This window comes from Macrosteles quadrilineatus, unplaced genomic scaffold (assembly GCF_028750875.1).
Source record: "Macrosteles quadrilineatus isolate MER2022 unplaced genomic scaffold, UCM_ALF_1.0 Scaffold_4__1_contigs__length_99947679, whole genome shotgun sequence".
In the NCBI taxonomy this organism is placed as follows: Eukaryota; Metazoa; Arthropoda; class Insecta; order Hemiptera; family Cicadellidae; genus Macrosteles; species Macrosteles quadrilineatus.
The window spans coordinates 52,938,004-52,953,897 of record NW_026542597.1 but is presented as its reverse complement, the minus strand read 5'-3'; the positions used below and the strand labels follow the sequence as shown (position 1 = coordinate 52,953,897).

The 15,894-nt window shown below is 32.9% G+C and overlaps 1 protein-coding gene across 21 annotated transcripts in view; it reads left to right on the top strand.

Annotated features, from left to right (window-relative positions):
- The window catches only part of LOC128991727 (coiled-coil domain-containing protein AGAP005037), a 384,196-nt gene that overhangs the window by 255,265 nt on the left and 113,037 nt on the right, over window positions 1-15,894 (top strand). For 18 of the 21 annotated variants that reach the window (XM_054414855.1, XM_054414864.1, XM_054414863.1 and 15 more), the window contains exons 4-7: window positions 3,706-3,833; window positions 5,589-5,615; window positions 6,759-6,930; window positions 9,002-9,076. In XM_054414855.1, coding sequence (XP_054270830.1) covers window positions 3,706-3,833; window positions 5,589-5,615; window positions 6,759-6,930; window positions 9,002-9,076 — 402 coding nt within the window. The remainder of the gene's footprint in view (window positions 1-3,705; window positions 3,834-5,588; window positions 5,616-6,758; window positions 6,931-9,001; window positions 9,077-15,894) is intronic. The other 3 variants (XM_054414861.1, XM_054414860.1, XM_054414856.1) reach the window with 2 other exon arrangements.

Below are 15,894 nucleotides of genomic sequence, written 5' to 3'. Positions count from 1 at the left end.
AACACAAGCCCTGGAATTAAATTACATCCTCTCATTAAGGGAGGCCTTGCTGTAAAGCTGCGAGATTCGCTGAAACAGGCCTTGATATTGCGTGCCATATGTGTACTATACATTCTCATTCTACACGTTTAATTTGTTTTAAATTCACGAAATTTTCATTCAATTGTAAACCGGCACTCCTCTTAAGTTGTTGTTCTCCCAGGTTGTATTTTGTTTAATCAGTGTAATCGTATTTGTAGAAAATGTTACTACGTACGTCTTTATTTTAATTTCTTTGTACCTCATCACATTCCTAGGAATAAAAGAATGTTGCATCTATAATGTTTTTAGATCAATTTTACACTTATAACAATTCAAATTCATCCAATACGTCTTTTTACTCATACTTTGAATGCGTAGTTTATGTATTTAGTAGATTTTTATGATTATATTAATTGTTCCCCGCGCTCAATAAGAATTACTGGGTTTTGTCTTTAATCGGTTTAGTTCTGCATTAAATAGCAATTGGCACTGGTTAAGAAGAACATAATAGGTATTAGGAGTTTTACGTTACGATAATAGCAAACATTCGGAAAAATAAAGTTAAAACAAAGTAGAAACTTCAATGAGGATTAATGCAACACACGAATAACTGACGTGTAAATGTTTTCCACAGAACTAAATCATGATTACATTAACAAAGACATCTTTGTATCCAACCAGCGTTTGAGAATTTTGACGAGTACGCTTACTGCATTAAGAATATGTGTTCGTTTCTGTGAAAAATGTAAATTTGATGTTACTTTTTACTGTACTTTGGTACCATCTTTCACAACGCGTTATGCAGTGCATTTCATGATTGTTTTTGTATTTGTTGTTGCTTTGGATTTTGAGAGATTGATGTAAAAATAATATTAATATTTACGTTGTGGTTCTATGTAACTGTATTTATAAAAATGTTTTTTTTTTTTGTGTCAGATATCTAATTACCACGCCCTTTAATGGGGTAACAAATTATGTTTTATGTGTTTTGTTGCAATAATTTAGATGCTGCGAATATTTTAGATACAGTAATATGGTGTCACAGTTTTAAATTAACCAAGTCAAAAGCTTATCCATCACAGACAGGTTAAATATTACCTACTTCAATACCCATTATTTAAGTATTACATTTTATACTATTGATGACTAACAATACCTATACGCATTTAAGTGCCCTACTCAAAATGTCGCACCAATATAATACTTATATGCTTATTATGCAATATCTAGATTTTTTTACGTTTGGCCGTACAGTATTTACCCCATTCAAATACTTTGCATCTAAAACAATAACCACGCAGTCGTTGATGTCCCAGTAAAACTAGGGAAAATATTAATTTATGATATTTGTAAACGACATAATTTATCACCAGCCATTTTAAAGAGGAGAGTTGACAGTTTGTTTATTGTCTCGGCAAATTCAATTGGAAAAAGAAGTATTCTGACGGGAAGTATTGATTTCCGATGGAGTTTTGTTCGCTTCTATTGTCCACTTGGTGGAAGTGATTTAATTTTGTTCAGTTTGAAGCATAACGATCGCGCGTGACGTCACTTTTAATTTCAGTGTTAAATTTGCATTTAATTTTTCGTAGAATTATTTCTGGAGTTTTGTGTTGATGATAATTATACATTTTACTTTCGATAATTGTTTTAAAAGTTTACAGTTTTACGTTATAGCAGGGGAGACATGTTTTGCTGAAGGTAGTTAAGTTTCCATAATGTGTTTGTCTCAACACCGACGTCACCCGCGCATCCATTACAACTTCCACTCACGAAGTCACACTCGAAATTAAATTTGAAATTTGCATTAGCATTACTAACACCAACTCCGTCTACATCGAGGTGTGTGTTACTCGCTGTTGCTGACGTCAATGTATCAGACGAGTAGTTATTTCGTGAACTCCTTTGTAAAAAATTAAAATACGATTGACATGCAATAAATAGTTGTTATACATGTTTACAACTAGAGCTTAATTCTAGGATTATGGAATTAAAAACTAAAAAAGTAGTTTTTTCTAATCAAACTTGTCAAAAAAGAAAACTGCGTTTATACCTAAGTGTTGTCATGTTTTGGTAGAAAAGTTATTTTAATTTATCACGTTTCTTGATCTGCATTTTCACCATCTTCAGCTTAAAAAGATTATTGGTTGATGGTACCTACCTATAGGCTTGACCAGATAAGCTCAGTGTGATTTATTAAAATCGATAGATTTAGATTTTCATCAATTATCCTACATAAGTGGCATTCCATTACCCACTGTTTAAATAAACAGAAATCAAACCGCGAAAAACATTGGTTTGGACTGTTATGCCGTGGACCAGCAGAACCCATATAGTTGTCAATGACATGTAACGTCAATGTAGTATCCAGCGTTTCGTTGTGTTTTATTTGTTAAAGTTGGCAGTCCTGTAACGACCGCGTGTCCGCCGCCATCTTGGTTGTTATGGCGGGAGATGATCGCTGTTAGTGAGCGGATAAACATCGTCAACTGCTGATTGAAGATCCTTTGTCCTTCACTGCAAATCGTCGACAATCAGATCTCTATGTTTATAACGATATATGCCACTCCACACCTCGATTAATTCGAGTTATATGTGTTTTAAGATATAGTTGAATGACCCACTTTTCACCGTCATCCAGCATCCTTTATACTTATACAAATTGTGAATCAGATTCACAATACTCACTAAACATACCTTGAAACTGTGGGTGGTATCTGTGGGTTGTATCTGTTGGAGTGAATAAAACAAATTTATATAGCACGTAATAAAGATTATTACGGATTAATTAATTCGGTTTTTTAGGATTTTTAGGTAGCAATTAGGTCCATTGCTGTATAACGAAGGCCACTTATTTGATCTTAGTCAGTAACATTTCAGTCATTCACCTCTCATTTTCACCTCAGCATTGTACTAATTGAATCAAATATTGTTCATTTATATTTGTACCATTGTATTTATAATTTTTAGAATTGTAAATATATTTATTTTTAACGTGTAATTATAACCCCTTTACCCAATCTAACTTGATGGAACTGAACGGCCTGGAAACTCAGTACGTGACACGTTACTGCAAGGGACTGACATTTCTGTCACAGACCACCTTGCCTCCGTGTGATTTATCACGAAAATTCATTTTTTCTAGTTCTTGTTTTAAAAGGTTCAGTATGTTATAATTCATTGTTTCACTTTATAATACATTTTTTCTCTTAAAAAACCTCAACAAATCATAGAGGTGAGCAATACAACACCGAACCCACCACTATTTGTGAGGATAATGTATTAAATGCAATGAGATTATACATTTTCTAAACTTTTCACCTACCTAAAAAAAAATCATGAATGCGTACTTTGCACACTAAATCATTAAACAAGAACTAAGAAATTTAAGTCTAAGTACCACGCAGTAAATATTTTCCAAGTTTTTGAATATACTGACAGTTAGGAGACTTGGGTGCATCTTTCCAGAGAGTTTGCATCTGAATTGCATATAATTTCAAACATCCTTTTCCTAAGTTGAGTTTTGGTCTCAAGTTTTTCGTAGTAAATATTTGGATTTTATCAATTGTAGAAGAAATGAATAATTGATGGAGGTCCAGGAGCCACAATTGTTGAACATAATGTTCACAGTACTTCTTATGTTACAAGGTTACTCGGTCACTCTCTACACAATGTATGTTTCAGGTACAACACCAAGGGAGGAAGAAAGTCGCAGGACAGGTAGAGGGCGGAGGGATGATCCTCGTAGACACACTCTGTCTGGGGAACATCACCACAACTACCCCACACTGGCCCGCAGTATGGACCTAGAGGTGAGTGTACCTTCACATACACTTACACATTTCTCCAGACAAGATGACCTAACCACAAAGCCTATATTTTTTTTACATTGAGTTTTATTTCTTTGATTTTTTACTTTTGAGTTCTAGCTTTCTTTATGGAAAAATTTGTCACCACATAATGTCCCTACAATATGTCTAAATGTTCCATTTAAAAGATGTGAACTAATGTGTAAAAGGAAATTGAGAATTAATTGTCCAAAGTTGGAAAAACACATTTGAAGTAATCCCAGATTGATCTGTCGATCATCCGTTGTTTACTTGTTTTATTGAGGAATTTTTTACTTTGACCACTGTTATTCGCCTACTTACAGATTCAACACAACATTTTATGACATACATTATGAATCTGAACCCCCTCTTGGGGTTTAGACAAACTCATTCCTTTTTTACATATAACAATTCTAAAGCAGGAGGAACAAGTTTTGCTATCTGAAACCAAAGCTTCTCATGTTGCCTAACTTTAAACATAAACTCTTACATAAAATATGTACTATCATCCATCTCAACTGTCTTTACCCTTATAATTCTTTAATGACAGAATTCGCACAGAAAAAAATTAATAACATAATCAAAAGAACATTAAACTAATCCAATTAATTCAGCGTAGCTCTTTATCTCGCTAAAGTCAGGCTGGAGGAACAATAGAGTTCGGAAAGAAAGGTATTAATTGAAGGATTAAAACCAAGATTGCAGAGGGCGAAGCTATCAGAGGTAGACAAAGGTACAGACTAAGACCATCATTCATCTAGTGATATCTGACTCTTCCTTCACTTCTTATTGGCTAGTTTATCTCCTTTGGTCTTATCCGATGTGCTGTCCCCATCAAAGATTACTGTTGTCAATTTCTATCTTCTAAGAAAATCCTTCCTGTAGATAAAAACAAACTACATTTATTTTGATGGTCTTTAGATAAACTCTCATTGACTTATCTTTTCTAGTTTGTGGAGTCTACATAAAAAAAAAATTGTTTACTGTGTTCATAATAAAGGAAGGTTGCAAACTTCTATGTTGTAATCAGTTTAAACTCAATATAAAATGTTCTGTGTTTACATAGAATGTGTTGGTTTCCAAAATAGTTGGCCAAAAGACATTGAAGACTTTCACTGTTATTGATTAAAAGTTATTAAACACCGTTGTTTTGAACTTTTGAATTATATTTTAAAACGGCAAAAACCTGAGTTAATGTTTTTTAGTTGGAAAGGAGCATGAAATAATTGGGATTTTAATGTAAAATCTTGTAAATTTTACATTTTAACATGTAGCCATAAGCCTTTCACTTTTACCCAGTCCAAGATTAAATGATAAGACAAAATATATTTAGTCAAACAAAAAAAAAATTTTTTAAATAAAAATGGAAAATGATCAATAGAGATGGGAGTGTTACAAATGTATGTACTCAATGTGTACAATGTTTAGCACTGTGTTGTAGTAACATATTCTCCAGTTCAACACCAACAGTCACCTAATTACTGATGCAGGAAGTAGATGACACTATCGTAACTTTAACAATGTTGTGACCCAATTTAACCACAGTTGTTGCACATCTCAGTTGTAGATAGTACAGTACAATGTGTTGGTACAAGCTTAAGCACTGTGTTGTAGTGTTTAACATCTTTTTCCGATTCATCACAATCAGTCAGTTACTGTAATTACCCATGCATGAAGTATACGGATCTTTAACTGTTGTAACCTATTCTAACCACATTTATTGTTGCACGCTGCCAGATGGGCTCCAAATCCCAACGTAGGAAGGTAAGCTTTCCGCTATTTTTAGTTTTGTTAGTTTGTTTGGAGCTCTGACTCAACCATATGCTCCCATCACCAGGATTGTGTTTATACGATCTCGTAAAACCACGGAGAGAGCTTTGGTATTTTTGGCCAGACTCTGAAACAATTATCGACTTATTTTCTTGTAACTTTCTTAAATTTCTTTCACCTCAAATGCATTGACGCTTTAGATAGGGCCTAGTTATATAGTAGATATTTTTATCATACATGATTGCAGTATAAAGAGACAAAGTTAATTTTCTTTAAATTTGTTGACTACTTACTAAAGCGCTACTCTTACAGCTTTAGTGATAAAATGCTATAGAAAATTCAGTGGTGTTTTATAAAGGTTGATCAAGAAAATTCTTAGAAAACTCGAAGTGAAAAGCGAGGAAATCACGAGTAGGAGTAAATAAATTTGAGCCATTCACTACAGCCATCCGGGAGGCTCAGAGGAATTTTATATCCATCCACCTCTGCCGTTAAGAGGTGGGTTTACCTCATGACTTATAATGATGACAGTTTTCAAGAATAACAAAGTTCAATTTATGAAAACAATAAGTCTATTTTAACCTGTATGTATTAAACACCCTCAATAATATTAAAACCTTAGTTTTTGCAATATGGCTTGGTTTTACCTACTTAAATAGTTTTATCTTATAGGAAGAAACCTTAAGCAATTTTCCACCTGTGAGCCCTATTATTTTCTAGAATACAGATGGCACAGGCATGTAGGGAGTAGCTCAACTCAATCTATTTAGCATTTAGATTAAGATGCCTGTCTGTGCATTGGTTTGGTAGAATTGTGAAACATGGAAATGAACTCAAACAGATCAAATGAGTTGCATCTTTCAATAAATGCAATACACTTTACGTCGTAGTTGTGTTAAAGAAGTAAAGGTTTAATTAAGAAGACTTTTGCTAATAAGTTTGAAAACATTATATAAAACTTGTTAATCTAAATCCTACCTCTCTCTACAAGAAATATTTGTCCTCCTTTCATGTTTGAAAATTAACAGGTAATGTTTATCCATTATTTTTATTCACTTCTATCATTACTATCTTCTATGGATATCTCTAGAATCTCTCCCACCCCAGCAGCTTCTTACGTTCTCTGTTATGTTACAGACCCCGTTGCCCAGGGGGTACCCTCCCCCCAGCACGGCCATGCTGTTTGATGATGACCCGGGGATCATGTCGGAGGTGGAGACAAGTTCTACGGGGTTCCGGAGAGGAGGGAAGCAACGGAGTTCTCTCCCTGTGGTCCGGACTCCCTCCAAAACCCTGGAGAGGCCTCTCGGTAAGTGTGGCAGAATGTAGAACTATTTGTGGTTCTATTTTTTTAAATTGAATGATTTTTTATTCCAGATTATAAAGTGATTATAAGTGATCTCTAAAGAGGTCTTAGTGAATATATGTTTCATCGTTTAATGTTTTGCCAAATCGTCCACAAAAAAATTATATTTTTTTCTGCAAAGTAAAACTTGTAAAGTATTCAAAAGATGGGTGATATTTGTTTAACTTAAGTGTTGAAACTATTTTTTTTATTTTTTCAAGATTTATTCAAGTAAATTCACTGAAAAGATGATCATGTCTCCCCAAAGTCTTTTAACATATCACCAACCATTCATCACACTCCTCTGTATGACAAGCCTTTTGACACCTGGCTGTGAATGTGTGCGTTATACGAGATACTATATCATTAATAATAACTTGCTTAACATTTTTCATTATTTTTTGGATAAGAAATATATGGGAACAAATCAACTATACATTTATTTCTTTAAAAAATAATCCTTGGAGTGAAAATACTTGGAGTGAATCAAGGAATCTTGAATTTACATGAAATTTTGCCATTAAACAAAATGTTAAGATATTTTAAATCAAAATTAGCATTTATATAACGAAAATAAAATATTGTGGAACTCATTTTCTCAAATGACCAAATGTACTTATTCTTTATTCAAGCTTTTAATATAGCTAGTCTCACTTTTATGCCTTCTCTTTTTAACACCTAAATACACATTTGGTTAGCCTTATAAATAACTATTGATGCTACAAGATCAAATGTTAATTAATATAAGACATTGACTTCAACCTTTACTTGTAGTCACTAACAAGTCATATTGTATGTTTGTATTGAGAACTTATCAGCAATCAACTAACCAGGTACACAGCTAACTTGGTGTTTGGAACTAACACTCGTAACTTACTAAACAACTTTGCAACTTGGGGCTTTGTGTGTAAACACTTGTGTGGGATAGTTGGGCTTGCCACAACATCACAACATTGACCATGTTTGTCCACAACGCTGTGTTAGTTTTCAGAACTAGATACCCTTGGTTTGTTGCTGTGATTGTTGTTTGTGCAGATAATCTGTGTGAATGCAACCATACTAAACTATAAAATCAAATTGTGATTAGCATTGACACTACCAGTATGAGCAGATCATAGTTTACAAACAAAGTACCTTTACACAAGTTCACTGAATGAACCTTTAGAGTGAGTTATTTAATGACTGATCAGAATTTAGTACTATTTTATATGAACTCGTTTAGGATATACCAGATCGGATTGGGATTTTTTTTTATTTCCATCTTCAAGAAATTAGTAACAAAACACACTTACGTTTGGTTTTTATTTTTTTTATGAGAATTTTGAAACTTTAGTGAACACAAGGATTTGTAAGGAAACTGGAGATAAACAAATTAGTGTTCCTATGCTAAGCATTCATGTATTTCCCTCTAAGGTATTAGTTAATGAATTTTCCTGAGTTAATTGAAAGTTTCCTGCTAACAAGGAACTACACAATTTGTAATAGGCCTATGTAGTGTTATTCTATGCCTATCACTCATCAAGTTTCACAAAGGTATCAGAGAATTTTACAGCCAGTGTCATATCATTAGAAAAGCCATTAAGTTTTTAGAATCCAAACAAATTCTTTTTTTCAAATAATATAATCTTAGAACGGAAAATTAACTGACAAAATAGTATACAAATATTTCACTGTTCCGATAAATCCTTGAGAAGACTCGAATGTTGGGTCTCATGAAAAATGCAATGTCATATTCTTAACACGACAACCTTTGAAAATATCAAATAAAACATTATAAGGAATTCATCGTGTAGTGATGATGTGTTCATCATTATTATGGTATTTTGAGTAATGTAAAGCATATTACTCTGACCCATTGAATCTTGAAAGAGCATTGCGGATTTTTATAGCTGAACAGGAACACTTATAAACCATACTTCAGAACGCTAAAGACCTTTTGGAGCTCTGTTTGTGATATGACACTGATTGTTATGGAGGCCAGGTTATGTTTATAAACTATTGTGAGGTATTGTGGGAGGTGTTGTGTTGCACGCAGCGGCCGGGCCGCCTTCGCGCCGTCCTGAGGTCGCCGGCGCAACGCTGATGTACCACGGCGCACCGACCCACTGCGGTATGATCAGGCACAATCCCCCTGCCTTGCCACTTGCTACTCGCTTGCACGTTCGCTATCTGCTAGGAGTCTACACATGATGGTTTTTTGCTATTGTGACAAATACAGTATAAACTAATGTGGATAGAAAGCAATTGAAATGTTTAAGTCAAACTGAGCATAAAGAAAATATAATTTATAACTCTTGCATAAGGTTTGAGACAGTATAACTTAGCTTTCAAGCCATTGCATTTGTGCAACATTAAAAAAAGTTAGTGTAAAAAATTGTTTTATTTGTTAAGTTGAGGAATTGTTGATTATTAAAACAGTTCTATTTACGTTAATTTAAGTAGATGCCCCAGATCTTAGCTCTTTTGAAGTAGATAGAACACCTACTCAACTCTTACAAATGATGCCACAAAAAAGATGAATAGCGCATCCAAAAATTATCATAAGCAAAGAAAAATATCCTTGCTTGTATTACAGGCGTTAGTATTATTACATAAAATAAATTATTTTCACATTCATCATAACTCAATCTGACTTCTCCTTTCAAATTTTCATTTGGAATCATAAATTTTCTTTAAGTCAATTTATTGTCACTCCTCACTTATCGTCTAATCAAACCACTATATTAATCACGTATTAAAGTTTTCTGAACTTAAATTGTAATTGAATTCTAAATATTCCCTGACATGTTTAGCTATTCCAAATGTGAAGGACGTTTAAGGTGTAAACAAGCCATGTGTAGGCTCCTAGACGCAGCCTTGCTTCCTGCTACTTGTGGTGGTGGTCTGTTTGTCTCCCGGGCTGATATGTAATTTAGTTTACACTCGTAACACTGTAAATAAGTTGACTGTACATATTGAATTGTATTTTACAGGTAGAGGTAAAATGTTTACGTTATAATCTGGTTGGGTCAGTTGCTGAGTCAATTTAATTATGGTTACTGAAATAGACTTCCCGTATGGATCAGCTGTATCGAGTTTGTGTGGGTCAGGGTTAACTGTTTGACAAAATTTGGTGTTGGTAAAATGTATTTAATAAAGCAAGTATTTTGTGTATTCCAAAAGTAGAAATTTATTACATTACAATCAATCAATGAAGTTTTAGTCAAACCTAGTTCTACGCTAATGTACCGTAGTTAATCTCCATACCCTGAAAATAAATAGGAATGTCTAATCCATCACTTTAACATTAATAAGCATAAAGGCTAAAATACTTTACAATCAAGGTTAAGGTTCCAATGAAGTTCTTTAATTTATTACTTTAGATCCAAACAGATCGTTTATTTATACCTTGTCCATTTCTTATTATTGATATTACTTACAAATATTTCATACACAGACAATAATAGACACAATTTCGGCTAAAATCCAACTTGAAATTACCAAACCAGTTTTAATCAGATTCTAAACTGATTAACCACTATAAACATGGATCATTAGACAATGAAGATTAACTTATACCTTTGTGATTACAGTTTGTCGAACCTGATTTAAAATTGTATCGGACTAAAAAATTAATCCGTGATTGGACAGTGTTTACAATTGAAAAATAAATTAATGACCGAACTGAGCCAAATCCGCAATTAGTGGGACTGATTGGCTGATCTCATGATTTGTGGACTGTTGTGTTGCAATTGGATAAACCTCTCTAAATTGAACCTTCATATTTTTTTTTTATTTTGTAAATACAGAGGTAATTTAAGCCATTCAAGGTAATACTTGTAACCACTATAGCACCTCTTTTTTAATATGACTTTTTTATTGCTTTTATTTTCCACTTGTAGATTAATTGTCATTGTTGAAAATTCAGTTAACCAGTTATTTGGTTTATTTTCGGATATGACCACTGTACGAACTATACTGTACTTCAAAAGTACGTTAGAGAAATGTCAATAAACTGTCCAACAAGTTATCATTGCTATAGAGCAAAAATAATTGGTGCCAATCAAACCAATGGAGTTAATTACAAATGAAAGTGGTCAATTAGTTGATAGTCTTGAGAATGAACTTCTCTCGATGAGAAAAAAGCAAACATCTACATAACACATCTATATCTATTTCTATATAAGATATTATGTAATAATAATACAGCTCTTTTTGGTATTTTAATATTCTGTTCGCGTTTATATTCCTCATGTAGATTTTTTCATTGTCGGCAATCCAGGTTATGAGTGTTATAGAATAATATCCTTCCACAATATGTTTCCAGAATAATGTCATTTTTTTCTGTATTTACTTTTATGACTAATAATGGTATAAACGTACCTTGTCAGACAATCATTAACATAAAATGCAATCCGGGGGCTATCAAAATGTGTTATATTTACTTTTTCCTAGTAAAATTTCACCCCACCAAGATTGTGATTTTACATATTTAAATTATTAAAATCCATTTTGACTTTGGAACATAAAAGCCCCTGAACTGCTGGCATGGCGTAATAATACTTATATAACTATTTTGTCAGTCCAGCTCATTATCACTCAAATTTGCAAATTTGTTGATGTTAAGACATCAAAGCAGGTATCAGTGCAGTTCTCTGACCGGTGGTATTGTTATATAATTTAAACACAATAATACATACATTTCTCATTGTTAGATTTCATAAACAAATTACAAGAAATCAGATACATGTTGAGATAATCAAAGACTGCTCTGCATTATATTGTGTTTAAAAGTACTTTACGATGCAACGGGCTGAAGAACTTCACCAGTACCTGCTGATGGTGACCTTACATGAAAATATTTATAGATAAAACATATTGAGCTATACTGACAGAATAATTATGTGAGTATAATATTTTTACACTAATTAACAAAACCATCCTCAGAGTCTGAAATTTTAACCTGTAAATGAAATTCCAGAATATAAATCATCTTTGCTTTTATTGAAATTACAGACTAGGTTGCTTTGCATACAAGTTTAAACGAAGACTGAGATGATTCTGCCAAAGTGTGTAAATATTTCCCATGAAAAATTGTTGTTTCCATGTAAATATCACGTACAGTACAATATTAGATGTAGTATTTGTCACATTCTGCATGGAGCAACCACTACCTAGCCAACAGGAAGTTGCTCTACCCTGGTGATGGTCTTATAGTTGAACATTAAACTGCTCATTAGTTGATTATTTTATTTGTTATATTTTCAGAATAAAAAGTAAGTAGCTCATTTTATGTATACCTGTTTAACATAACTAAAAAAGTCTAACTCAGTTCGTATGTGAAATAAATGTTTAAAAGTCAAACTTTGAGAGATGTATAAAAATAAAAATAAAATAATTTTTAGGTACTCTATAAATCTTCAAAGTACATTTTATTTTGGGAGGAGTCATGCTACGGACTTGAAACATAATTCCTATCCATCACAAGTTAGTTTCCTCTTTCTTTCAGGCTTTATCATTATTTCCTTGTCATTTCCATTCCCAGTCATGATTCGTGCCTTGAACCTTTTGTAGCAGCATTGCATACCAATTAATCATCTGTTTTCCTTTTGGTGTGTTACTCTTCAAACCATTAAAACGTTTCTTAACAGTCTGCAACTGCATTCCACCTTAAGCTTCATCAAAGTAGTAATTCATTATTAAAATGCACTATAGACTGAAGGTTCAATTCCTATCCTGCGACTGTTACGACTCTAGTCGCGCGACTCTAGCCGCGCGTTTAGAGCTGTACGGCTCGAGACGCTTGTCTTAATTCCTATGCAGCGACTCCTGCGACTCCCACGACTAGTGAGTAGTGCAATTGCACTCTTGAGCGTCTCATGGAATAAGCACAGTTGGCAGCGAATATATTACTTGGAGAAGATTATGGTAAAAAACAATGAACAACCTAATCCATTGTTCATGGTACGGCAAAAAAAGGGATTTAAGAATATTTTCTCATTCAGAGACATCTTCTTAAAATATTGGAAATTCTTGGGGTTGAAAACGTATGGGTGGTGACGAACCAGTTCCATCCATATGAAGGTGCACACCTCAAACTCCGTATGTTAAACTATAAATTCGTTACAGCCGCGCGACTGAACTGCTCACGGAGCAGTCCAGTCGCGACGGCTCTAGCCGCTCGGCTTCATTCGCTCCAGTCGCGCGGCTGTAGACGCTCGATAGGAATCGGGTGCATTTACTTTGCATTAAAGCAGTTATTTATTTCAGCCGCGCCGACTAGAGCCGTGCGACTAGAGTCGTAACAGTCGCAGGATAGGAATTTGACCTTAAACGTATTATCTAACTTTTCACGATGAGCTCAGAGTTTTTATTGGTTGGCTGGTTGTCTTTAAGTAATTTAATTTAATTCCCTCAAAATAAATAGTATTGGTTACAAGTTTAGAGTAAAGCGGAAGTAAACATGTTTGGATGTATTTAAACATTTTTCATTCATAAATTGAATAAAAATCTTAAAAACGTGTGTTAAACTATTAAAACGTTTAGTTTTGTAGGGGCTTTTTGTTATATATAGAGTTAAAAAATGTTTTATCAAAACCAAATTACAGTTTTATCAACAGTTAGTAAAAATTTTTGTTGGCCAAATTTAAGTGGTTCTACATATCCTTCTTTGAGCCTTTAAGAACATTAATTAAAACAAGGTATGTTACGAATTCCAGAATAATATTCATTATCAAATTTGTGACCAAATCACAAAAGCAATCAAAATATCACATAGAAGGTTGATAGCGTTGGAACTTATTATAGACAGTCAATAAAGGAAGCAGAGTATACATATTATTTAATCTGAGTCTGTGGGTAAGTGCTACCATAGACAAAAAGAATGATATATATATACCGTCAGCCGTGCTGTGTTTACCATAGGTTCTGGCACACACCGCTGGGCGCGCCATGTAGTTACGGCGTACGCGCTACGTAACTACAGGACGCTCCCAGTGGTGTGCGCCAGAACGTATGGTAACCATAGTAACCGCAGCACGGCTGACAGTCTATATTTAATTCTTTTTGTCTATGGTGCTACAAAAAAAAGCCATGTTTTTTATGCCTTGGGTTCGCATCACAGTTTTGTTTAAAATTTATCAGTTGTACTTTACGGACTCCCTAGCTTTGTTTGATTTGTCCCACATAAATGCCTCTAAAGCTCATGTTGACAGACAACTTCCAGTTTAAAAGTGTTATCACCCCCTTAAAAAAAATGTTTTGTTAAAATAAAAACTTTATGACACATAATATCTTCAAATCTGGCGAAGAGATTTAAAATCACGTATGATTATTTTGTTTGATGCTGTTGTTAAGATTTAAATTCATGATTGGATTCTTGTAAGCTCAAACTGTAATGTAAAGTTTCATTGGATATTTGAATTTGTTTTAACTAATAGAATTAATCTAAAACAGCCCTACTGTTGATTATTGCCAACCAGTTCTATTATTGGTCGCTTTTCAGAATTTATTATAGTATCATTTGGTTTCAACCACATACCATTTCATATTATACCATATAGGCCTATATGTATTTTTAATTGACAAGCAAGATTGTATAACTTCTTAAAGTCTTATTATATACAATGAATTGAACAATTATATTTTGTAAATAAAAATTACAATTTTTAATTAGAACATTAGATTAGGTTGAATAACAAACTTTAGGTTATTTTTGTGTTATTTAGTGTTAATGCTTGCTTGAATTCAATAGAGTCCTTATAATCTTGCTTATCAATTACTTTAATGTCAGTCATACATCTGTGTTGCTTTTTGTGTTGTCTTCCTTAAAACACTCTTCTGTAAAATTGTGTTATTATTATTTGGTCTTAATTTTGAGTTCAAACAAAATACAAACAAAAATTACACCTTCTTCAAAAATCTTTGTGGCCCTACATCGAAATCAAGAATTATCAACCAACAAGTTATAACATTATTTTATAACAATAAACTAGGTAAATCCAATAAAGTGTTTTAGGTAGTATTAAACTAATTTTCAACGGTAAAAATCATGCAAAATTAATTAAATTAAGAACACTCTTCTAATACAAAATATAGTTTCCTTATTCATCATAAGACATTGGGTGGATAAACCTGTAATTGTTTAAAATTTCTGAAATTAGTTTTAAATAATGTACTGTACAAAGAAGAACTGTGATTTAAAATAGCCATTTTTAGTATTATCGAGTATTATATTTTCAAAGCTTGTAATTGAGTTTTCACAGTGATTTTAAGATCCTTTATATTAAATATTGAAATAACCTACATAGATATAAATCTGCAAACAATTAATAAATCCTACACCGGGCTTAGAGTGATTATGTCAAATACTTGTACTTCGACTAAGAACAAGACACATTTTTATGCTCTAATATTATTTTACTTTTTGGATTTTTTTATACACAAAGTAATCTAAAGCAAATTTACATGAAAGCCATTTTTAAATTTTTCTCATATTTCCAGAAGAGTGTGCCAATCCCCCCATTCTATCGCTTATACCTGCTTGATTGTGTTACCCATTTCCCTATAAGATTGTGCCTGAACATGCCATTAAATAAAGTTTTTAACTATCAAATAATGTAATCAAAATTAAAATTAAGATTCATCATTGAATTGGTTTAATATTTTCAACCTCAACCTCTTCCCATCCCTCACTCCTATCTTTTTCTTCCACAATAGAAAACTGGGTATTTTGATGTGATTAGGAAATTATTTCAGTATATAAAAAATTTTAGAGAACTTTAAATGCAATGAAGCAAAAAAAAAATCACTTTGGTTCTAATTTTAGGATAGTCTATTTCACAACATAACTTATCCATTGATTATGAAAAACCACTTAAACCCACCTTTAAATTTAATGCCACAACTATGTAAAGTAATTTATTTCTCTAATTTTATTTTTACCATCAT